Below are 25,263 nucleotides of genomic sequence, written 5' to 3' on the forward strand. Positions count from 1 at the left end.
GGGTGTGTGTAAGTGACAGAAGATGGTTCAAGCTGGTGTCAAAGTATAAACAAGCCTCCTCCTGGGGTTGGATTTAGAGTTCTCCATAGGGACACATGAATTGTAAAAGACATCTCAATAATGAAAAGGTAGTCTGAGGGTCTTCATGCTTTTTAAAGTAAACATTTCAGAAGTGGGAAAAGACATGTTAAAAACTCAGTTCATTTTGAGTTCAACTGCATCCGAAATAGCTTGGTTTATGCTTTTCCATAGTTATCTACAACACAATGTATAAACTATGACACACATGTAAACATAAATAGACTCTATAGAAAATAAACAGCCTTTATTGAAACAAGCTGGACACAAAATTATACATGCTATGTGATTTCGCTTATAGAAATTCTAGAACAGGCAAAGGTAATCTACAGTGACAGAGCCAGATTAGTGGTTGCTTGGGGCCATGGGAAGGAACTGACGAAAAAAGAGTATGAGGAAATTTTTGAGGGGGTGATAGAAATGTTCTTTATGATGACTGTGGTGGTAGTTATATGAATGTATAGATTTGTCAAAACTCACTGAACTCTACACTTAAGATGGTTGCATTTTATGGTACATAAATTACACCTCAACAAAAGTGACTTTAAAAACAGGCACCATAGGGGCTTCCCTGGGGCTTCCCTGGTGGTGCAGTGGTTGAGAATCCGCCCCCCAATGCAGGAGACATGGGTTCAAGTCCTGGTCCAGGAAGATCCCACATGCCGCGGAGCACCTAAGCCCGTGCGCCACAACTACTGAGCCTGCGCTCTAGAGCCCACGAGCCACAACAACTGAAGCCCACACACCTAGAGCCCGTGCTCCACAACAAGAGAAGCCACCGCAATAAGAAGCCTGCACGCAGCAACAAAGACCCAACACAACCAAAAATAATAAATAAATAATAAAATAAATAAATTTATTTTAAAAAGGCACTATAATAAAGCAGCTCAGCAAGAGAATTCTTATATTTTTTAATTTTATTTATTTTTTTATACAGCAGGTTCCTATTAGTCTCTTATTTTTTTTGTACTGAAAAGCAGGAAAAGATAACTGAGAAGCTGTCTATTTCCATGGAGAACAGAGTATAGTTAGGAATAATCTTTCTTTAGGCCCCCAGTTCTATTTTATTAATCATATTGTCAAAACTGTTTAGTTCAAATGTTTGTCCAGGGACTTCCCTGGTGGTCCAGTGGCTAAGACTCTGTGCTCCCAATGCAGGGGGCCTGAGTTCGATCTCTGGTCAGGGAACTAGATCCCGCAGGCCACAACTAAGAGTTCGCATGCCGCAACAAAGATCCCGCGTGCCGCAACTAAGACCTGGCACAGCCAAATAAATAAATAAATTTTTTTTAAAAACCCACAAATGTTTGTCCACATATTATTTTTTATCAGCATAGGCTAAAATAAGTTTTTATACCACAGCACTTGAATACACAAATACATTGGAGTCCAACTGATTTCCCTTTAATTAAAAAAATACTCCATTCCTAAGAATAGAATTTTTCTAATTGTATATTTTTCCTGTTCAAAGAAGAAAACTACAGGGTATTCCCTGGCTTCCCAGTGGTTAGGACTCTGCGCATTCACTGCTGAGGGCGCAGGTTCAATTCCTAGTCAGAGAACTAAGATCCCACAAGCCAAGCTGGGTGGCCCACACCCACCCACCCACCCCAAAAAAAAGAGAGAGGAGAAGAAAAAGGAGGAGGAGGAGGAGGAGAAGAAGGAGAAGGAGAAGGAGGAGGAGGAGGAGGAGAAGGAGGAGGCGAAGAAGGAGAAGAAGAAGGAAGAGGAGGAGGAGAAGGAGGAGAAACATACAACATTCTGTTTCCACTTTGGCTAAGGAGAAAAGGTGAATTTATTGAAACAAAACTATGAGGGGTCTATCTCTCTGTATCTCTTGGCTTTGCTGTTCTCTGTGTTGACTTCATTCTCAGGTAGAGCCTTCATTTGGGGACAAAGATGAGCACTTGCCGTTCTAGGCTGGCATTCCAGAAGCTCAGGAGCCAGAGTACATCTTTTGCCAATAGTTCTGGAAGGTCTTGGGGCTGTCTTTCGTCAGCCCAGCTTGGGTCTTACGTCCATCCCTGAACCAATCATTATGGCTAGGGAACAAAATATGTGGATAATCCAGGTCCTGGGTTGCTCAGAACCACTTAAACCACTTGGGTAAGGCTCACCAAAGGAACCCCCAGGCTGTGGTTGGGTCTCTTCACGCACTTTTTACTTCCTCTTTGCTACTGTCTGAATCAATGTAACAGATATCTATTGCTTCTGTCTGCCCAGAATCGAGTCCCTCTTAATTTATATAGATATCATTGAATAAGACAAGTTCCTAATTATTCTAAGCCCCTGGATCAAGCTATACCCAAAGTCAGAGCCACTCCTGGACTATACATTCCCCTTTTCCCTTAGGTAAATCTGAATGGCGTCTTCAGTTAGTTGCAACCATAAATTACCCTCTCCCTTAAGCCAGTTTGAATGGGGTCTTTAGTAAACTGATACAGAAATGAATAATTTACAAGGGGAAGAAACTCACTCAAATTAGTAGAGCTAAAAGGCATTTACTTTATTACTTACTAAGGGAAGATTAGTAATTACCAAATGATCAAAGTTAACATTACCAGGCATGTAAGAAATTGACATCATGGGCCTGCTGATATGAAATATTGAAGGTACAACAGTATGTCAATGATATTCCTGACTAAAGTGCATAGCCTGAATCTAATCATGAGGGAGACATGTTGAAATTGAAGGATATTCCACAAAATAGCTGTCCTGTAATCTTCATATATGTCAGGGTCATTCAACACAAAAGAAGACTGAATTGTTCCAGCTTAAAGGAGACTAAAGAGACATGGCAACTGAGGGCAACACATATTTTCAATAAAGGGTATTATGGGGACAATTGACAAAACTGAGTAAGAATTGTAGATTAGATAACAATATTGTGTCAATGTTAATTCTATTACACTACGGTTGGGTAAGAGAATGCCTTGTTCTTAGGAAATGTGCACTTAATCGTTTAGGGTAAAAGGTTATCATGTCTTCAATTTACTCTCAAACAACTGAGAAAAATAATGTGTGTTTATACAGAGAGATAGAAAAGGACAAAACAAAGGTAAAATGTCGACATTTGGGGAATGAGGGTGAACTGTATTGAAATGCTTTGTATCCTTCTTAGAACTTTTCTGGAGGCCTGACATCTCATCAAAATAAAAGTTGATTTTAAAAAGTGCATTGTAGGGCTTCCATGGTGGCGCAGTGGTTGGGAGTCCACCTGCTGATGCAGGGAACGCAGGTTCGTGCCCGGGTCCGGGAGGATCCCACATGCCGTGGAGTGGCTGGGCCCGTGAGCCATGGCCGCTGAGCCTGCGCGTCCGGAGCCTGTGCTCCGCAACGGGAGAGGCCACAGCGGTGAGAGGCCCGCGTACCACAAAAAAAATAAAAATTAAAAAAAAAAAAGTGCATTGTAAAGGTGCATGACAATGTCATAGAAGAAAAGAATCGGAAGTACAACTGGGTCTCATGGGTTGTGCAAATCTATCCAGTTCTTTTTATCTTTCATTGGTCCCATCATCTTTTGTCTACATCCCTCAGCAGATTTCCTCCATTCTCTCCTTGTAGATACCTAGCTTCCCTCTTTGTCCATAATTATTGCTTGTCCAGGAATTGACTGCCCCAGTTCTAGAGCACCACACCCTTGCCTGACTCTGAAATGTAGTGCCTTTATTCCAAATTTCGGACAGATCAAATCGGATTGGCTCAAGCTGGGTTAAGAAAAGGAGATCATAAGGGAAATGAAGACTATCTAGAGCAACAACATGGACAGTGCTGAATTAAAAGTCAGACCCAAAAGAGAACATACTGTATGATTTCATCTCTTTAAAGTTAAAAACAGTCAAAACTGATTTGTGGCAAGAGTGGTTACCTTTGGGGGAGAGGGAGAGTGATTGGAAAGGGACACAAGGAGGGTTTTTACGAGACTGATAATGTTGCTCCTTGACCTGGGTGCTAGTTACACAGGTGTTGTCATTTTTTGAAAATTTATCACACAATACTTGTGATATGGGCACATTTCTTTATGTGTGTTATATATCATTAAATTTTTTACATTATATCTCATAGCTGGCATTATGGTTGGAATTATAATTTTCTGATATGGTTAATAACGCTTGGTACCGTTCTGAACAAATAAATTATAATTGTCACTCTATTTACTGTATAGTTTCATTTCAGAAAAAAAGTTCGTATATTTTAAACCATACCAAAATTTTTCATGCATGCGTATTTATATTAATTTAAGATAATTATAAACTTATCTTTTTACCCATATGAATGCCTTTAACGATGTTTTCAAGTTGTTCAGGACGCGGACGCAATATCCAGCAGCACGCCTTGACGCTGGCCTCTTAAATGTCTGGAGGGTGGGAGGGAGGGAGACGCAAGAGGGAAGAGATATGGAAACATATGTATATGTATAACTGATTCACTTTGTTATAAAGCAGAAACTAACACACCATTGTAAAGCAATTATACTCCAATAAAGATGTTAAAAAAAAAAAATGTCTGTAGCGCCCTCCGTCAACGCGGCAACCAAAAACGTTTGCGCAAATTTCCAAAACTCCCACCAGGGGGCGGTACCGCCCCTTTTGGGAAGAACCAATCTACCAGATTTGTTGTGTATTGGGAGCTCAGGGGACGGGTCTGTGCTGGAGATAATAACTCGGTGGTGGTGGTGGGAGTGTCTTCTGCATGTTAAGTGGTCACTGAGCCCCAATATTAAAGGCTCAGTAGCTGTGCAGGGCATCAAGACATAGGGGACCGCAGGAGCACAGCGTGCGGAGGGATTTTCTTAAAATTGTCGCTGGAGAATAACTGTCAAGGCAGGGAGAGGTAGGAATTGAGGCTGGCGAGATGGGCAAAGATATATCACGAAGGTCATCTTATGGCGTTTGTACTTTATCCTATGGGTGATACGAAGCCACTAAATAGCTGAAATGCAACAACGGACAGACAGCATTTATTAGCTGTTTCCACATGCCAACCCCTTTTCTAAGTTCTTTTTATGTATTCTCTTCCGGAACCATCAGAATTACTCATGAGCTCAGTTGTTCTGTCATCCAGAGTTCATTCACCCTTTTCCTGGTCACCTGCAGTCTCCCCTCGGGAAGCATTGGTGCCTGGTCTCCTACTTCAGATATGCTTTGTGCTTCGTATGTAGCCCACTCTACCTGGGGCTCCACGAATAGGGAGAGCCCTGGGAACTGACCAACCCGAGCGTCTTGTTTTCTAAAGCCCAGTGATTGGCTTACGGGTCATCAGGTGACCCAGTCAGAACCAACGAGAGGACTCTGACCCCCGCAGTTGTTCTCCCCCTTAGAACTCTGCCCTGCCTCTGAGCTAATATTAAAGCCCCTTTTACTCTCAGCAGGAAGTGGGTGGTCACCCACAGAAGGACCATCTGGGAACTTCATTCAAGAACCTTCCCTAGCTACTGTTGAGCGGCTTGTCGTGTTCTGCCTGTTCTGCCAGGAGCTCAAGGTTCCCCACCTAGCCTCTGCCCCCCACCGCACTGTCATTTTCAACTTCACTTTCTACCAATCCTAGCTCTGTGTTTCAGGTAGTTAAGAAGAAATGCTTTACCTCCTTGTCTTTAAATCGTCTGTGATCTCGACCTGGTATGCCCACCCATTTTATTCAGTAAGAATTTGTGGGGCATCTAGTCCATGCTGTACTCTGGAGGATGCAGAGATAAATAGTAGATCTGGTTGTCTTCAATGTTGTGCAATTTCACTTTGATGTATTTAGGCATGAATTTATTTTTATTTATCTCGTTTAGGATATACTTGCTTCTTGGAACTGTGGATTCATGTTTTTCATCAGTTCTGGAAAATTCTCAGCCATCATTTCTTCAAAGATTGCTGTTCCTCTGTTCTATTTTCTGCTTTTTGGTCTTTTATTAGATATTTGATGTATCTTAATCTCTCTTTCATATATCCATCTCTTTGTCTCTTTGTGCTATGTAATTTCCTCTGATAAATCTTTCAGTTCAAAAGTTCTGTCTTCAGCTATGTCTAATCCACTGTTTTAATTTTTATTGTGGGAATTATATTTGTTATATTTTTAATCTCTAAAAGTTTCATCTTTTATTTTTCAAATCCACTTTTTTCATTCCTGAAACTCTCTTGTTGCTTGCTTACATTTGTGATTGTATATTTTATTTCTTTAAAAATTTTACAAAGGGCTAGTCTGTAGTCTGATTTTGACAATTCCAATATCTGAAATTCTTGCAGGTCTGAATCTTTTGTCTCTTGTTGTGTTATGCTGTATTTTTCCAAAGATGGCCAAAACAAGATTTGCTCTTTACAATATGACTTGACACAGGGCAAGTTTATGACTATGGCAGAAGTGACATTGTGATTTCCAAAGCTAGGTCATAAAAGGCAGTACAACTCCTCCCTGATTCCTTTAGGATGCTCACTCTAAGAACTCCACCACCATGCTGCAAAGAAATCCAAGCATCCTATGGAGAGGAACTGAGGCCCCCAGCCCACACACCTGACCGAATCTCCAGCCAACAGCCAGCACCAAGTTGACAGGCACGTGAGTGAAAGTGCGTCCTCCAGCCCCAAGTTGAGCCAACCCTGCTCATACTACATGGAACAGAAACAGACAACGGAACTGAGCCCTGCCCAAATTGAGAAATTGTGAGCAAAATAAATTATCGCTATTTTTAAAAGCTACCAATATTAGGGGTAGTTTACTTTGCAACAGTTGTTAACTGGAGCAGTCGCTTCTGCTAACCCTCACGGTGGCTTACTTTCTTGTGTGCTTGGTGATTTTATTTTTTTTTATATTACCAGGCTGGAACATCATTATTTTAGAGTGATTTATCTTCTCTTTTAGGACAGACCTCGAAGTTAACTACTGATGAGATTTCCCACTTCTCATCCCTTTTCCTCGATAACCCTAAAGAACTCACCCCTAGTCTTGGATGGCCCCATCCTGGGACAGTCTGTACTTTTCACATTTGTAAATATCAACATCAGACTGATAATAATCTCATCACCACGCCCCAGTTCACCCCCCACATCTCTACCCTGGGAGAAGAACTAAATTCTTCGATTGGTTAACACATTGTCAGAGCTCAGGGAGCAGGCTAGTTTCCTCCTACTATGGGAAATTGATACAACCACACACATCACTAGTTCAGTGTAAGTGTGGCTCACCTATGCCTAATTTGATAAAGGAGCAAATTCATTCTCCCTTCAACAATCTCCCTCCATCACCATTAACCTTTGAGATCCCTAAATGCAAGCAGTTCACCTGCTGCTGCTTGGTTCTGTCTCCTTAGTTGTGGCTCGCTGGCTCCTTAGTTGCGGCACGCAGGCTCCTTAGCTGTGGCGTGTGAACTCTCAGTTGCAGCATGCATGTGGGATCTAGTTCCCTGAGCAGGGATCAAACCCGGCACCCCTGCATTGGGAGTGTGGAGTCTTAACCACTGTTCCACCAGGGAAGTCCTGGTTCTATCTCCTTAAGAACAAGCAAGGGGGGAAAAAAGTAAGATCTGCCAGCTGAGAAATAAAAAATATCTTCTCCAAATCCCACTAAGGTGCCTTTCCCACCCAGAACTGAGTTTTCCCACTGCTGTATATCTCCTTGTAACTTAATTAAAGAGCAATCAGGGCCTGCCTGCCTACCCTCCAGCATAAACATCCTTGGAAAACGTCAGACACACCTGGATAACTAATTTTGTCATGAGAACCTCTCATGAGGGAGGGGAAGATCTTGGCACCGCCTCTACTGGAGCGATGAGTGCAACACCACGGCACCTTGGTAAGCAGCGCCGCTGTCAGTAACCACTGTTAGAGCAACTCTACCTCTCCCAGCTGCCCCCTACTCTATCCCCTGTCAGATCATGACTTTTTTGAGGGAGTGATTCTTGTGGCCTCCTCTACTTCTTGCCGGATCAGCACTGACTCAAGAAGTTGATCTTATCCACGTGGAAACAACTTAGATGTCCATCAACAGATGAATGGATAAAGAAGACGTGGTGCATATATACAATGGAATACTACTCAGTCATAAAAAAGAATGAAATCATGCCATTTGCAGCAACGTGGTTGGACCTAGAGATTATCATACTCAGTGAAATAAGTCAGAAAAAGAAAGACAAGTTCCATATGATATCACTTACATGTGGAATCAAAAATATGACACAAAAAACTTATCTATGAAACAGAAACAGACTCACAGACATAAACAGAATTGTGGTTGCCAAGGGGTGGGAGAGGGATGGGTTGGGAGTTTGGGATTAGCAGATGCAAACTATTATATACAGAATGGATAAACAACGAGGTCCTACTGTATAGCACAGGGAAGTATATTCAATGTCCTGTGATAAACCATAATGGAAAAGAATATGAAAAAGAATGATGTCTATATATATGTATAACTGAATCACTTTGCTGTATGGCAGAAATTAACACAACATTGTAAATCAACTATACTTCAAAAAAATAAATTTAAAAATTTATGACTTTAGACCCAAACTCTGGTTTACAGGAAATACAGAAGATAAAGGAACACGTTAAATGACATCACAATGACATCATGATCAGGCGAATACAATATGTAGGACATTCTGTAAGACAACTTTAAACTTTGTTTGCAAATTTTCATGATAAAATATCAGGGAGAGTGAAGAAATTATCAGTGATGGGAATGCATTCAACACAACGAGCTGCAAATGTTAAAAATGAGGCAGATCAGCAAACTATACAGAAAATGAACAAAGTTTGAAAAAATCAGCAAGATTGATAAAATCCCCAGTTAGACTGATCATGAAAAAAAAAAGAGAGAACAGAAATTACTAATATCAAGATTGGAAGAGAGATTATCACTACAAATTCTGTCATCATTAAAAGGATGTAAAGAGAGTATTATGACAACTTTGTGTCAAGGCCTTGACCATTTAGATGAAATGCCAATTCCTTGAAAAACACAACATGTGAGAGCAACTCAAGATGCAATAGAAAATATATTTATTCAAGAAATTGAACTTATTATTAAAATCCTTCCCACAAAGAAAGCTCCAGGCCCAGATGGCTCTGCTGGTGAAATCTGTCAAAGATTAAAGAGAGAAATAACATAAAATCTTTCAAATCTGAGATCCAGCTATATGTGCTGAGATGGAAACAATCCCTCAAAATACATTAAGTAAAAGAATCAATGTGCAAAGGGACAAGTAGTATTTTCTCATTTATGTAACAAAAAGGAGCTACATAGGTGTGCACAAACTACCCTCTGCAAGGATACCCTGTTGCTTTAGAGGCGTGAATTGAGGAATTGGAGAAACTGTTTCACTCCTTTTCCTTTTGTATTATCTTAATTTTAAAATATGAACTGTGCATGTAATAAGAAAAGTTTAAAGACTTTTTAACCCAGGATTTTCTGGATTTATAGTCTGACTCTTGTCCCTTCATTCTGTGAATTAGGTACTGAGGAAAAGACTGCAAAAAGGGTGGTTAAAATTTTATTCCTGGGGTTTAGGGGACAAGGACATTAAATCCACACTTGGCCACTGGCTGTGTGACTTCAGACATCTTTACCTCTCTGAGGCTCCACTTTTACTATCTGTGAATGGGAGGTTGTGCATTAAAAGGATTAATTTTGTCCAACTCCTGGGAGGTAACCTCTAATCCCTTGGAATATCCTGCTTGTTAGGAGTATCTTTGTTTACCTGGGGTCCTTGGGCTGTGCAGTATAAGCTTGACCCCTGGAGGGGCTGGAGACTAAGGTCAGTCATGTGGGAGGAAGACCATGCCCATGTGACTGACCCCCAATAAAAGTCTGGACACCACGGCTCATGTGAATGTCCCTGGCTGTGGCACTCCAGGTGTGTTTTCATGTTTTGTTGCTGGGAGAATTGAGCACCATTCACTGGGCTCCGCTGGGAAAGGACACTGAGAAGCTTGCTTTGGTGTCTCCAGGACCTATGTCTTGTCTTGGTGTCTCCAGGTCGTATGTCTCCTATGTCCCATAGCTTCTTCCCTTTGGTATTTTTAATCTGTATCCTTTCACTGTAATAAATCATAACGGTGAGTAAACCAGTTTTTCTGAGTTGAGTCCCTCCAGCGAATCGGTGAGCCTGATGTGGTTTTGGGGATCCCTAAACATGGGGGTGATTAATGTCATATACCTCTTCAGGGGCATAGACACCAATGGGGTCGTACGTACACAAAACTTAATGATCACAGCCAGTATGTATTGAGCACATAGTGTATACCAGGCTGTGTGTGTCCACGAGCTCACTGGATCCTCATAACAACTCCGTGAGGCTGATACTATGATTAATTTCTTATTTTTATTTTATTGTGAAATGTACTGTACACTCAGGAGTGTAAAATATAAATGTATGGCTTTAAAAAATACTTATAATGTGAACAACTGTGAATCCTCATCAGGTTAAGATAAAAAGGACATAGGAGCCCCCATGAGCCCCTACCCAGTTACAACTCCTCTAATCCCTTGAGGTAACCACCTTTCTGACTTTTGTGGTAATAATTCCCTTGCTCGCCTTTCTTTATAGTTTGACCACCCATGTACGTATCCCCCATACTATACTGCCATTTCATTATCCCTGCTTTTGAGTTTTTTGAATAGAATAAGACAGCATGTCCTGTTTGGCTGTTTGGTGTCTGGTTTCTTTCACACACCACGTGCGCGAGATTCATCCATGTGGTTGTATGTATCCGTAGTTTACGCTCTTTTTACTGCTCTGTAGTATTCTGTTGTATGACTATACCACCATGTATCTATCCATTCTCCAGTGGATGGAAATTCCCATTTGGGACTATTACAGACAATGCTGCTAGGAACATTTCTTCCTGTACATGTTTCCTGATGCCCATGTTCAAGTTCTCTAAGATATATACTTAATATGGAACAGATAGGTAAAAGGTTATGTGCATTTTCAAATTTATTTAGTAGCACTACCCTCTCTCCCACTTTAAGGTGAAGCAATTGCAGCAAGAGAGGTGAATACCTTTCCCAAGGTCACAAAGCCATACTGCCTTGCTCCCAGAGCCCATATTCTCACTTAACACCCACTGGCATAGGATGGGCACCTAATAATTGTGAGCTGTTATTCTGAGGGTTGTTGGGGGCTGTTTGGGGGGGTTTCCTTTCCTGTCCCCATTATTCTGAACTATGTCCCCATAAGTTAATAATTAACTGCCCCTCAAGGAGCCTGTGATCCTAAAGATTTACCTTTCCCTGGTTACTGTCTGGTTAATCAGTCACTGCCCCTGGCCGGGCAAGGGGCACTAGGTGGACCAGCTGCCTCCAAAGCCCTCTGACCTGGTGTGGAAGTGGCGAAGTATTCCTGATGCTCTGGACCTGTCGTGTGCTCTGCTCCCAAGCGGGGCCCTCCGCTGGGGGCTGGAAGCCCCTGAGCTTTGATGGTGGGGCCTTCCACCTCAAGGGCACAGGAGAACTGACCCGGGCTTTGCTGGTGCTACGGCTGTGTGCCTGGCCCCCTCTGGTCACCCACGGCCTGGCGGTGAGCAGTGACCGTGGGGACTGGCCCAGGGGGTCCCCAGGACCAGGCTCTGAGCCCTTGCTCCCTGTCACCCCAGCTCCAAGCCTGGTCTCAGCGACTCCTGGGGTCTCAGCTCTCGGGCGCGCTTCTCCGAGCATCCATCTACGGGCAGTTTGTGGCTGGTGAGACCACAGAGGAGGTGAGGGGCTGTGTCCAACAGCTGCAGAGCCTAGGCCTCCGGCCCCTGCTGGCGGTGCCCACTGAGGAGGAGCCAGACTCAGCTGTCAAGACCGGGTGAGTAGGGGGCCAGGGACCAGGGTGGCCGGGAGGCTTGCAAGAAGGGGGTTCGTGGGCTCCAAACCCTGACGCCTGCTGGCTGGGCAGCGAGGCCTGGTATGAGGGGAACCTCAGCGCTATGCTTCGATGTGTGGACCTGTCACGAGGCCTCCTGGAGAGCGCTGGCCCGACTGGAAACATCCTCATGCAGCTGAAGATTACGGCCCTGCTGAGCACTCAGCTCTGTGTAAGGGACGGGCAGGGTGGGACGGGAGGGGGTGGGCGCCCCCCAGGTCCCCCTCGCTACCCCACCTACCACCCCATTCCAGAAGGAGCTGACCTCACGCGTCCGCAGGCCAGGGGGGTCCCTGGAGCTGAGCCCTGAAAGACTGGCTGAAGCCATGGACTCTGGGCGGGTAAGGAGCTCAGGCTGGGGGAGATTGAATGGCTGGTGGGGAATGTGGGGGAAGCAGAGCCCCCTGGACTTGGAGGTAGCAGGCACCCGCCAGCGGCATGTTCAAAATGTTTAACTACCTCTACTTTCCAGGCTTAGAATGATCAGAATAAGTGTGGCTACAGACCTGGGGCATGGCTGGAATAAATGGAATATGGGTCACCCGGGGACTCTAGGGGAGGGGCCTGGGGGCTGGGAGCTCTCAGAGGAGACACTGAGACAGCAGCTCTTTACCAACTAGAAGAAAGTAATCAATATTTTATCAATTGACTCAGCTACGCTAGTGTGTGCTAACTAGCTGGAAGCTATGATTAGACCAATGGGTTTTGGTTCATTCATTCACTCATTTGTTCTTTCACTTATTCTTTTCTTTTAATTAACTGTAACTTTTGAAAAATATTTACTTTATTCGTTTACTTATTTGGTTGCGCCGGGTTTTAGTCGTGTCAGGTGGGCTCCTTAGTTGTGGCACGTGTGCTCTTAATTGTAGCCGGCAGGCCCCTTAGTTGCGGCATGCACGTGGGATCTAGTTCCCTGAGCAGGGATCGAACCTGGGCCCCCTGCGTTGGGAGCACAGAGTCTTAACCACTGCGCCCCCAGGGAAGTCCCTCTTTCATTTATTCTTTATTTCCATATCTTATTTCTACCTTCCCTGCCATCAGCAGCATGTATCTCTTTGTTACTGTGATTTTGTTTTGCCAAGTATATGCTCTTTGGGGGCATATTTTTCCAACATTTTAGTATGAAAAATTTCAAACATACAGAAAAGTTGAAAGAATTTTACAGTGAACACCCATATACCTGCTGCCGTTAACATTTAGCTATATTTGCTTTATTTATTTATTTATTTTTAAACATCTTTATTGGAGTATAATTGCTTTACAATGGTGTGTTAGTTTCTGCTTTATAACAAAGTGAATCAGGTATACATATACATACATCCCCATATCTCTTCCCTCTTGCGTCTCCCTCCCTCCCACCCTCCCTATCCCACCCCTCTAGGTGGGCACAAAGCACCGAGCTGATCTCCCTGTGCTATGCGGCTGCTTCCCACTAGCTATCGGTTTTACACTTGGTAGTGTATGTATGTCCATGCCACTGGGCTTATACTTGCTTTAAATCATATCTATCCTTCTATCCATTCCTCTATCCATCCATCAATCCACATTTTTTGGATGCATTTCAAAGTAAGTTGCAGACATCAGCACACTTGTCCCCCAAATGCTTCAGAACGCCCATCACTAATTAGAGTTCTGTATTTATTTCTTTTCAGGTAAAATTTACGTACAATGAAATGCACACATTGTAAATGTACCCTTTGATGATGAGCTTTGACAAACACACACATGAGCAATTCAAATCCCTATCAAGGTATAGAACATTTCCATCACTGCAGGAAGTTCCCTTGTGCCCTTCTCCATCAATGGGGCTGGGTGGGGGGTGGAGAGTATAGTTTTAAACGCACACAAGTAACATTATGTTATCTATGACATTCTGTTTCTTACTTTTTTCACTGAGCATTCTGATTTTAAGATCCCTCCAAGCATCTTTGTGTACATCTAATCCATTTTTTAAAATATTTATTTATTTGTTTGGCTGCTCTGGGTCCTAGTTGTGGCACGCAGGATCGTCATTGCTGCGTGCGAGATCTTTTAGTTGTAGCATGTGGACTCTTAGTTACAGCACGTGGGATCTAGTTCCCTGACCAAGGATCGAACCTGGGCCTCCTGCACTGGGAGTGTGGAGTCCCAACCACTGGACCACCAGGGAAGTCCCTAATCCGTTGTTTTTAATGGCTGCTTCTGGCCACATGGTTTACCTCTCCTGGGATGGACACCCGGGTGGTTTCTGAGTCTCCGTCACCCCAAGTAATGTTGCCTGGGACCTGTTGAGGTTTCTTTTCTTAATTCGTAATTTTTAATATGTGTCACAGAACACATAGAAGCAGGACTTAGTGCTTCAAAGGATCAGCTCTGGAGTGTACCGAATTTCACCTCTTCATGAACTTAGTTTACTCAGGTGAGGGCAGTGATAGTAATTTCTTCCCAGGGTGGTTTTAAAGACTAAAGCCTCTGCCAGGCTGGCATCTGCACGATGACAGAGGGGCCCTCATCCCTCTGTGTCACTAGCTTCCCTTGGCTTCCCCAGCACCATCAGACCTGGTGTTCCTTTTCCATCTCTGCCACTTCATTCTCAACCTTTGTTAGGTTTTACTCTGCCTGACTCTTAAATATGGAGGTTCCTCAGGGCGAGGTCCCGGCTCACTCCCCTCTCAGTCCTTACTCCCCTCCGAGGCGCCTTCACACCCACCCCCACAGCCTGTTTCCCTGCTCAGCACTCATGACGCCTGCCTTCTGTCTCCAGTCCCTCTGGAACCTCCGCCTGGTCGTCCCCCAGACCCCTCACACCACCTGGGTCTCACACTGGCCTGTCTCTCTCCAAACCTGCCCCTTCCTCCTGTCCCCATCTCAGAGCAGCCCTACCACCCCCATCCCCATCCCAGGCCCCACCCATCCTTGGTCTTCACAGCCACTGGCTCCACAGCACGCTTCATAACTGTCCTGTTCACGGCCATATCCCAGGCCATGGCACCTAGACAAGATGTGATAAACATATGTTAAATAAATGAGTAAATGAATGGAGCAAGTGAGTCTGAAACAGAACATTAATGGTGGAGAACTTACCACTCACCACGTGCACTGTCCTAAGTGGTTTTTATGTGTTCAGGGGAAGCATTTACTCTCTGCCTGAAGATGCTGAGGTTTAAATCCCAGGTCAAGCTGTGTGATTTTATAAGTTTATTTATTTATTTATATTTTTGGCTGGGTTGGGTCTTCGTTGCTGCGTGCGGGCTTTCTCTAGTTGCGGCAAGCGGGGGCTACTCTTCGTTGAGGTGCGTGGGCTTCTTATTGCTGTGGCTTCTCTTGTTATGGAGCACAGGCTCTAGGCATGCAGGCTTCAGTAGTTGTGGCACACGGGCTCGGTAGTTGTGGCTCACAGGCTCTAGAGTGCAGAATCAGTAGTTGTGGCTCATGGGCTTAGTTGCTCCGTGACATGTGGGATCTTCCCGGACCAGGGCTTGGACCCGTGTCCCCTGCATTGGCAGGCGGATTCTTAACCATTCTCCACCAGACACAGCTTGGAAGTCCCAAGCTATGTGATTTTAGACGAATGACTTCAACTCTCTATGTCTTCACCTCTGTTTCCCCCTCTGTAAAATGGGGATGACAATAGTCCCTACTTCAGAGGATGGTGAAAGGTAAATGAGGACCTGAAATTGCATGTGGCACCCTGTTGACCCTCTGTGAGGGTGGCGGCTCCATCAGCTGCTCACACCCCAGAACTCTCCTGGGATGATGCCCCATAGGGAGACAATTCTCTGACTGAGGAGAAGAACTCTGCAGGTGCCCCTCACCCTTCCCTTCTCCTGGAGAGTCTTCTCCCCCAGGATGGGATCCATATCCACCCTGTTGACTATACTGGAGCCCTAAATCTCACCTGTTCCTCTTTCTTTAACTTCCCAATTTCTTTGAACCCAGCTGGACTCCCTGAGTCACCAGCAGCTCGCATTCACCCTTGAATCCCCATAAGAGGACCCTGAACTAGGGATAGTTATTATTTCCACATTATAAATGTAACAATTCTCTAAACGTTTGTTGAACATCTACCACATTCCAGGTGCTGTGCCAGGGGTGGGGATGATGACCAAGATAAACAAAATCTCTGCCCTCGAGGTAATTACTTGCTAGTCTGGGAGGCGCAAGAGACACTCAATTGTTAAAACCAAAGCCCAGTTGGGGCTTGCAGGGCCTCGTGCCGGGGCGTGCCGGGGTGGGGGTGGGTGGTGGGTGGGGGGGTGGGCAGCGCACTGAGCCAAGAAAGTCATTCTTTTTCAAGTTTAGTTTCTAGTACCCCTCGGGGTCTCAGTTTCCTAATCTGGAAATTGGGAATAATATTTACTTAATTGTTTTAGGGGGTCAAATTTATTAATGCAGATAAAGTAGGTGCTTTTGAAATTGGGCTCCGAGGGCTTCCCTGGTGGCGCAGTGGTTGAGAGTCCGCCTGCTGATGCAGGGGACACGGGTTCGTGCCCCGGTCCGGGAAGATCCCACATGCCGTGAAGCGGCTGGGCCCGTGAGTTATGGCCGCTGAGCCTGCGTGTCCGGAGCCTGTGCTCCACAACGGGAGAGACCACAACAGTGAGAGGCCCGCGTACCACAAAAAAAAAAAAAAAAAAGAAATTGGGCTCCAAGAGCTTCCCCATATGAGTAAACTGCCTTTTCACTTGAGCTCTTTTGAAAGGTTTCTGTTTATTGTTCCCTTACAATCAAATGATCTTGGATTCAGGTGGGGAGTGTGGCGCAGAGACAGACACAGAGAAACATCGCCCTGTCTTCACTCTATCCATAAGTGTGTGGAAAAATGTAATAAATGTTTAATTATACTAAAACAAAAAGCAAAGCCGATATGTTACAAGTATAGACAGCCATTGTAGGGAAAAATAAGGCTGAGGAAGGGGAAAGGAAAGCCCCAGGAAGGGAGTTCCAAGTTCAAACCAGAGAAAACGTCATAGAGAAGGTGGCATTGAAATAAAGACCCTGCGGAGAGGTTGGAGTGAAGTAAGTGGACATCTGGGCGAAAAGTGTTCCAGGCGGAAAGAACAGCCAGAGCAAAGGCTCTGAGGTGGGAAGGTACCTGGCATGTTCAAAGACTAGCAGGGAGGCCCGTGAGGCTGGAAGGCAGTAAGCCAGGTGGAGGGTGGGAGGAGGTGAGAGCAGAGGGGTCAGACCAGGGGAGCCTAGTGAGTTGCAATGAGGCCTTCAAAGTTTGATGAGGAAACAGGTCCCAAGAGACGAATGCGAGGTAACACTTATGGCTCTTATTCTGAGCTAGCTACTGTTGCAAGCACTTTCTAGATGCTAATTCCAAGTCATGTCACTCTCCCACTGGAAAATGGAGCTTGGAATAACATCTGCCTACTAGGATCATTGTAAAGATTAAATACGTAAGATGGCGTTTGAAGCCACCTGTTATTATAACAGGTATTGAGTGCTTACCATATTCTGGCACTGTCCTGTCCTGTTTATGTCCAGGCACATCTCACATATTAACCCATTTTTATCCACACGGCAACTCCATGAGGTAGTTATTATTATCACCCCCATTTTACAGAGGAGAACACTGAGGCCCAGAGAGGTTATATGATTTGTTCAAGGCCACACAGTAAGTGGTGGAGCCAGGATTCAAACTCAGATTCTGAGCTCTCAACCATTGTATTATACCTCAATAAATAATATCAATGTGATACAGCTACTTTTCAGATTTCTAACAACTTCTAAACTGTTTTTCCCTCCCTGCTGGTGGGGGTGAGAAGACTTAGGCTCTGGAAGGGTCCAGTAGCCCTGAACTGCTCTTGCCACCCCCCACCCCCCACAGGATCTCCAGGTCTCCTGCCTCAATGTCGAGCAAACCCGGCATCTCCAGGCCTCCTTGAGCCGTTTGCACCGGGTGGTACAGGTAACACCTGCGGCCGCGGTCTGGCTCCACTGCACCTGCTTGCTGGTCACTCCTGGGGGCCCGACCACAGTCTCTCTCACCCTCAGCATGCCCGGGCCCAGAATGTGAGGCTCCTGGTGGATGCTGAGTACGCCTCCCTGAACCCTGCACTCTCTCTGCTGGTGGCCGCTCTGGCCACTCGCTGGAACAGCCCCAGGGAAGGCGGGCCCTGGGTGTGGAACACTTACCAGGCCTATCTGAAGGTGTGTGGTGCACTTGGGGCGGGTGGGGGGGGGGTCCGGGGGAGGGGACCGCAGGCCGGGGTCCCAGCACCTTGACCCGAAGCTGCCCCTGTGCTCTGCCAGGACACCTACGAGCGGCTGAGGCGGGATGCTGAGGCCGCAGACAGGGCTGGCCTGGCCTTCGGGGTGAAGCTGGTACGAGGGGCATATCTGGACAAGGAGAGAGAGGTGGCCCGGCTCCAGGGTACCGAAGATCCCACTCAGCCTGACTACAAGGCTACCAGTCAGAGGTGGGACTGGGGCAGGCTGGCCTCTGAGACAAATAATATTAGCATCTAACCTTTCATTAGAGCTCACTCCCCAGGGTGCTGAGTGTCCTGTGTGGGTCTACACAACACTCCCTCTCCCCAGTCCAGGACACCGTCACTTCCCACCTGAAGAGCAGCCTCCTCCTTGGGCTTCCTGCTCCCTTCTCTATCCCCCCTCCCCATTCGGTCCCCATGTGCAGCCAGAGGGAGCCTGCCTCAAATCTTGTCCCTCCTCAGTTCAAAATCCCCCCATGGCGCCCAGTGCACCCTTGATAAACCCCAGATCCTTGCAGCGGCCTGCAATCCTGTCCCCTCGCTCACTTCACTCCAGCCACACTGGCGTCCTTGATGACCCCCAGGGCCTTTGCACTTCCTGTTCCCACTGCCCAGAACCTTCTCCCTCCAGACAGTGGTGTGGCTCAATCCCTCATTCCTTAGATCTTTATTTGTTGGTACCTTCTCAGGGGACCTTCCTGCCCTCCCTATCAAAAACTAGAACTTCCCACACCCACTCACTTCTTAGATTTATTTTTCTTCCGGCACTTGTCAGCAGTTGAGGTTTCACATTCAGTTGCTCATTATTCGTCTCACCCACGGGAGCGTGGGCCCAGGAGGGCAGGGCATTCTGATTTGTTCACTGCCGAACCCCCAGTGCTTAAAATTGCGCCTGCTGTGTGGTGGGTGCTTGGTACAGATCTGTTGAAAGAATGAATAAACAACCCAAGCGGTAGATACTATTATTATCATCCCCATTTCACAGAGGATGAAATCGAGGCACAGAGAAGTGGAATCACTTACCCACGGTTGCACAGCTAGTGAGTGGCAGGGCCAAGATTTTTGGCAGACTGGCTCTAGAACCCACATTTTTACTCACTTCAAATCATCGTGAGTTCCTTGGGCCACCATCCCATGGCCCTGGGAGGAAAGAATTTATTCTTTCAGGGAATTCCCTGGCAGTCCAGTGGTTAGGATTCTGGGCTTTCACTGTTAGGGGCCCAGGTTCAATCCCTGGTTGGGGAACTAAGATCATGTAAGCCGAGAGGCCGCAGCCAAAAAAAAAAAAAAAAAGAATTTATTCTTTCAATACATACTTGCTGACCACTTTATTTATTTTTCTTCTAAATTTATTTATTCATTTATTTATTTTTGGCTGTGTTGGGTCTTTGTTGCTGCGCTCAGGTTTTCTCTAGTTGCAGCAAGTGGGGGCTACTCTTCGTTGCTGTGCGTGGGCTTCTCATTGCGGTGGCTTCTCTTGTTGTGGAGCACGGGCTCTAGGCGCACGGGCTTCAGTAGTTATGGCACGCAGGCTCAGTAGTTGTGGCTCACGGACTCTAGAACTCAGGCTCAGTAGTTGTGGTGCATGGGCTTAGTTGCTCCACGGCATGTGGGATCTTCCCGGACCAGGGCTCGAACCCCTGTCCCCCGCATCGGCAGGCGGATTCTTAACCACTGTGCCAACAGGGAAGTCCCTGACCACCTGATTTAGATCAGGAACTGCGTTGCACCCTGGTTGCAGTGGCAACCAAGGTGGCCACCAGGCCCTGTCTTCATGGAGTTTTCAAAGCCCAATTCCATTTCACAGTGGACCAAGGAGAGGTCCGTAGAATTGCAAGTACTTACCAAGCTTCCAGAGCAAGTTGCCAAGCCACGAAGGCTAAGCTTGCATCCAAGCCCATGAAGGTTCCTAGGCACATTTGTGTCCCATAGGCTTAATCATTTGGCACCATTTTTTTTACTGAGATATAATTCACATATCGTAAAATTTGCTATTTTAAAGTGTACAATTCAGTGGCCTTTAGTATGTTCATGAGGCTGTGCAGCCATCACCACTATCGAATTCCAGAACATTTCCATCACCTCAGAAAGAAACCCCAGGGCTTCCCTGGTGGCGCAGCGGTTGAGAGTCTGCCTGCCGATGCAGGGGACACGGGTTTGTGCCCTGGTCCGGGAAGATCCCACATGCCGCGGAGCGGCTGGGCCCATGAGCCATGGCCGCTGAGCCTGCGCGTCCGGAGCCTGTGCTCCGCAACGGGAGAGGCCACAGCAGTGAGAGGCCCGCGTACCGCAAAAAAAAAAAAAAAAGAAACCCCATATGCATTAGCAGTCACTCCCCATTCCCACCCCCGCTCAGCCCCTGGCAACCACTAATCTACTTTCTGTCTCTCTTCTGGACATTTCATATTAATGGAATCATATAATATATGACCTTTTGTACCTGGCTTCTTTCACTCAGCATAATGTTTTCAAGGTTCAGCCACGTTGTAGCGTGTGTCAGTGCTTCATTCCTTGTTATGGTCGCATAGCATTCCATCGTATGGAGAGTCCACATTTGATTTATCCTTTCCTCAGTCGATGGATATTTGGATTGTTTCCACGTTTTTTGTCAATTGTGGATAGTGCTGCTATGAACATTCACGTACACATTTTTGTGTAAACATACAGTTTTCATTCTCTTAAAAGTTGAGTTCTCTAGGACTGGAATCGCTGGGTCATATGGTCGCTCCACGTTTAACTTTTTGAGGAGCTACCAGATGGTTTTCCAAAGTGGCTGCAGCATTTTAGACTCACCCCAGCACGGTGGGAGGGTTCCAATTTCTCCACATCTTCTCCAGCACAGTACCATTCATGTTTTAATAGAGATTTTGAATAAATAATACATTCCCATGATTCAAACATCAAAATGATATGAAAATGAACACACCGACACAGCTCACGTCCACTCACGTCACCATGTAATCACGGGGTCTCCCTGCCCCCGCAGGGGCACTCCACTCTCCTCTGGGTGTTCATTTAGCCGGTCCCCCACTTACAGTCATTTGGGTTGTTACTAACCCTGCTCTGTAGACACTGCTGCAGTGAATGACCTTGGATAAAGGTCATCTTGTGTGATGCGGCCCTTTGCTGTGAGAGTGCCATTGTGCCAGAGGCTTTATGTCCACCCTCATCTCACTCCATCCTCACAACAACACTGTTAGGTGAACGTGGGTTGTTAAAGAGAAGAAAAAGGCTCAGAGAGGGGATGTCTCTCGCAGCGGAGGCAGGTGGGATGCAGGTACTTCCTGACTGCAGGGTCCTTGCCCTTAGGCACCCCACCTCCCAAGGACAGAAATCCCCAGTCCCTGGGGCCTAACTCTCACTTACCAGGTGTCATATGCCAGACCTTCATCTCCCTTCAGTTACAGCCGCTGTCTGGAGCTGATGCTGACCCAGGTGTCCCATCGTGGCCCCATGTGCCCCCTCATGGTGGCTTCCCACAATGAGGACTCTGTTCACCAGGCAACCAAGCGGTATGAAGTAGGGGACTGGGAAATAGGTGGCCAAAGGGTGGTGGACGTGGAACAAGGGGAGGGACAGTGTGGGCCAGTAGGTTCAAAGGGGATCTGGGGAGGATATTCAAAATATTTAACTCCTGCTACACCTGCAGGTCCCATAGGCCCCAGCTGAACAAGGCATTGCCCCTTATTTGCTGGGACATGGGGAGGTCCCAGGGCTCCAGGGAAGAAGTGGGGACTCACTGGGGATCCTTCAGGGGGCCCAGGGCAGTGGTTATTTATCAGTGAGTTTGGAAGTACTTCAACATTTGAATAACTAGCACAGCCATATGAGTGCATCATGGCTGACTTTCAGCTCTGGATCCAGCCACTGTCTGGATTGATGATGTGGCCTTTTCCGTAGCATGTGGGAGCTGGGCATTCCTCTGGATGGGCCTGTCTGTTTTGGACAACTTCTGGGGATGTGTGACCATGTCTCCCTGGCACTGGGTATGTGAATGATCTGTCCCTCCCAGCCCCACTCCCACATCCCACCCAGTCAGCCCCAGGCCTCATTCCCTCCCAAACAGATCCCATCTTCCATTCCCAGACAATGCCTGGCCAGGCTCCCATCCAGAGCCTGCAGCCGGCCCGAGCGCCAGACCCTTCCAGATAGATCTGTCCCATAGCTGAAGGCCCTGCGGGCCTGTGTCTCTGTGTCTGCGGTCTGTTGCTTTTGTTGGTTCTTCATCATGGTATCTTGTCGCCTGTGTGCTTTGTTATCTTTACTGTGTTGTTCACCAGGGCCTGAGACCAGAAGATTTATGTTTTCTTCTGCCAGGTGCTAAGGGGTACAAAGTCAGTGTACCCTAACTTCACAGCTTGAGGGTTTTTTTTGAGATATCCCAGGGATGCAAATTGAGGCTGCAAATATTTTAGGGGACTAACCCATGGCCACAACCTATCAGAGATGGATTTCTCTATTTTTTTCCTTGCTCTGCTCATGGTCAAGGCCATTCCCCGGGAGTGAGGGAGGGTGGGAGGTTTGACTTCTTGTTATCTCTTACTTTGAGGGTCTAGATTTTTGGATTCCAACTTAATCTGGGGAAGTTGTCCTTTATAACTCTTACCGTGGTCAGGCTTTGGGCCTCCATTTCTGTACCCCCTCAGCTTTGAAGTCATTAAGTAGCAGCTCAATTTTGCCTTCAGGATTGAAATGCTTCTTGTGTAACCCTTTCTTCTCTGGATTCTCACTTTCTCTTAATTCTTGGATTAGTAAATTCCTTATTCTCTTGGCAGCATTTTCATAACTTTGAGAAGATTTTTTTTTAACGTTTACTCCAGGATTTTTAGTTTTTTCAGTGGGAGGTTTTGTCCAACCCACCTAGTCTGCCATGTTCTCAAGAAATGGAAATCTCTGTTCCAGATGGGGCCTGGGGGAGCCTCTCCCCAAACACCAGCCCACACCCTGCAAATACTCTCCCTCCAGGGCAGGCTGGCTATGCTGTGTACAAGTCCATCCCCTATGGCTCCTTGGAGGAAGTGATCCCCTACCTGATCCGGAGGGCCCAGGAGAACCAAAGTGTACTGCGGGGTGCCCGCAGGGAACAGGAACTGCTCAGCCAAGAACTTCGGCGGAGGCTGCTGGGGCGGGGCCTGAGGGTACCCCACTAGCACCCCCAGGGGTCATATGGTCAATAAAGGTCCTGAGCTGCTGCCCAGGCAGCTGCCCTGTACGGAAGCTACCTCCTTGGGGAAGGGCTCATCTCAGCCTCAGCCAGCCCAAGCTAAGGGGGCTCTGTGGCTCAAGAGAGATCTTTAGATGACCCTAGAGCATAGCAAGGGCATTGATCAAAGACTAATGAGCTCCCCCACCAACCCTGAGGCAGACGATCCTGCGATGGGCCTGGGGTCAGCTCTACTCAGCCAGTTAGCGACTCACGTGGGAATTTTCTTTACTCCAGTGGACGCCCGGGTGAAGAGCACAGATGAAGAGCAAACACTGAGGCACTGAAATCTAGAGGCTGGGCTAAGGCCACACGTCCACGGAGGGACAGAGAGAAGAACCAAGCCACTCTCTCATTTAATAAGCATTTACTGAATCTCCTTCTGAGCTAGGCTTCCAGGTGAACAGTGTTAGGGATTCAACAGTGACCAAACACAACCCCAGGCCTGGCCTCACAGAGCTCTTAGTCCGGTAGGGGTAGACAGACCCATCTTCAGACAGCGACAGCCCAGGGTGGTCAGGGCTGTGATGAGGGGAGCCCAGGCAGAGTATCAGGGCAACGTTGGGAAAAGCCTGGAGGCTGTAGGAGGCCAGAGGAGACACCTGGTGATCAAGAGGGCGTCCCAGAGAATTCATAAGAATAACCAAGTAAATACTGAGAAGGGCATTCCAGGACAAGGGCATGTGCGTAAACGGACTGCAGAGTGGGGGGACAAGGATGGAGGCTGGGGGGCCAGAAGATGCAGTCTTTGGTGCCACACTGCAGGGTATCAACTCTGTCCCAAGGGCACTGGGGAATAAGGAGGCTTTGAAGCAGGGGAGGGACAGAGTCAGGTTGGGCTTTAGTGAGAGTCCCTTGGCTGCAGCACGGCGAGTGGACCTCGAGCTTTCCGCCTGAGAGCCCAGGGGAAGCTGGGGTAGAGAATCCTGGCAGGTGGGTAGAGCAGGGGAGGGTGTGGGGAAGGGAGGAGGGGGCTGGTGGAAAAAGCAATCGGGAGGCTGAGCGGAAGGGCCGTGGAGCTGATAGGCTGGATTTGAGGGAGACATTCAGGGCCAGGCCCAGGGCTCTGGCTTAAAGAGGGGACAGTGGGTCCAACTCTGAGATGGGGATCTGGGAGGAGATGCAGTTTGGGGGAGATACTGAGGCCAGCGCGGGACCCAGTGGATGTGAGCGTCCCAGGGGACGTCCAGAGAGAGGCAGAGTATCAGGACATTGTGGGGCAAAGAAGAGAGGCTGGGGCTGAGATGGAGGAAACCGCCCATGGGTGTGGGTGAAAAGCATGAAAAGACAGCCAAGGGCGGGGATCATAAAGGGCCCGCCAGCCCAAACAAGAAGGCGGTAACATTAGGGGGCAGTCAGTAGCTCTGGGGTGGCCGCTGCTGTCTCTCCTACCGGGGCACCTCAGGGCCACGGGGCAGCTCTCAGGGGAGGGAGGCTACTGCACAAGCACACCGGTGGCCAGAGACAGCTGGTGTGCAGGAGCCTAGGATTCCCGCTCAGAACGCCAGAACTAGCGCACGGGGTCACGTGGCAGCCACGTGGGGATCGCTCTCGGAGCCCAACGGTAGGTACAAAGCTGCAGCGACTGGGCCCTCAGCTGTCCACCAGGCCCCTTCCCCAGCCCACAGACCCCCGCCCTCAGACCTCCCCCTCCCTCACACTCCTCCCGTCCTTCCCACCCCTCCTACGCCCTCAGACCCACCCCTTTATCAGACCCTGTCTTCATTATGCGCTCCCTTCCCTCCTCAGCCCACGGATGCAGTCCTCAGACCCCTTCTTTCCCTCCGTCCCTTCTCATAATCCATAGACCCCATCTTAGCACACAGACGCTTCCCTAAACCTCAGCCCACGCCCCCAACCCTCAGACCCTCTCCCAGGTGACAGACCCCAGCCACTACCCTCAGACCCTCAGACCCCTCCTCAAGCCTGCAGACCCTGCCCTCAGACTG

General features: G+C 47.3%; 1 protein-coding gene across 2 annotated transcripts; it reads left to right on the forward strand.

Moving 5' to 3' along the window:
* The first annotated feature begins 11,320 nt into the window (after positions 1-11,320).
* PRODH2 (proline dehydrogenase 2) lies at positions 11,321-23,309 on the forward strand. 2 transcript variants are annotated; one of them, XM_065899415.1, is made up of 10 exons: positions 11,321-11,581; positions 11,658-11,854; positions 11,945-12,083; positions 12,166-12,252; positions 17,727-17,807; positions 17,894-18,049; positions 18,152-18,318; positions 21,513-21,623; positions 22,012-22,097; positions 23,077-23,309. In XM_065899415.1, exons 1-10 carry the CDS (start codon positions 11,408-11,410, stop codon positions 23,259-23,261), a joined length of 1,383 nt encoding a protein of 460 aa, XP_065755487.1. In that variant the 5' UTR covers positions 11,321-11,407; the 3' UTR covers positions 23,262-23,309. The 2 variants fall into 2 exon arrangements, with proteins under 2 accessions (XP_065755487.1, XP_065755488.1); XM_065899416.1 differs by lacking the exon at positions 17,894-18,049 and having other exon boundaries at positions 11,408-11,581.
* The last annotated feature ends 1,954 nt before the right edge of the window (positions 23,310-25,263 follow it).

The sequence above is a fragment of the Phocoena phocoena genome, chromosome 20 (assembly GCF_963924675.1).
Source record: "Phocoena phocoena chromosome 20, mPhoPho1.1, whole genome shotgun sequence".
Taxonomy (NCBI): Eukaryota; Metazoa; Chordata; class Mammalia; order Artiodactyla; family Phocoenidae; genus Phocoena; species Phocoena phocoena.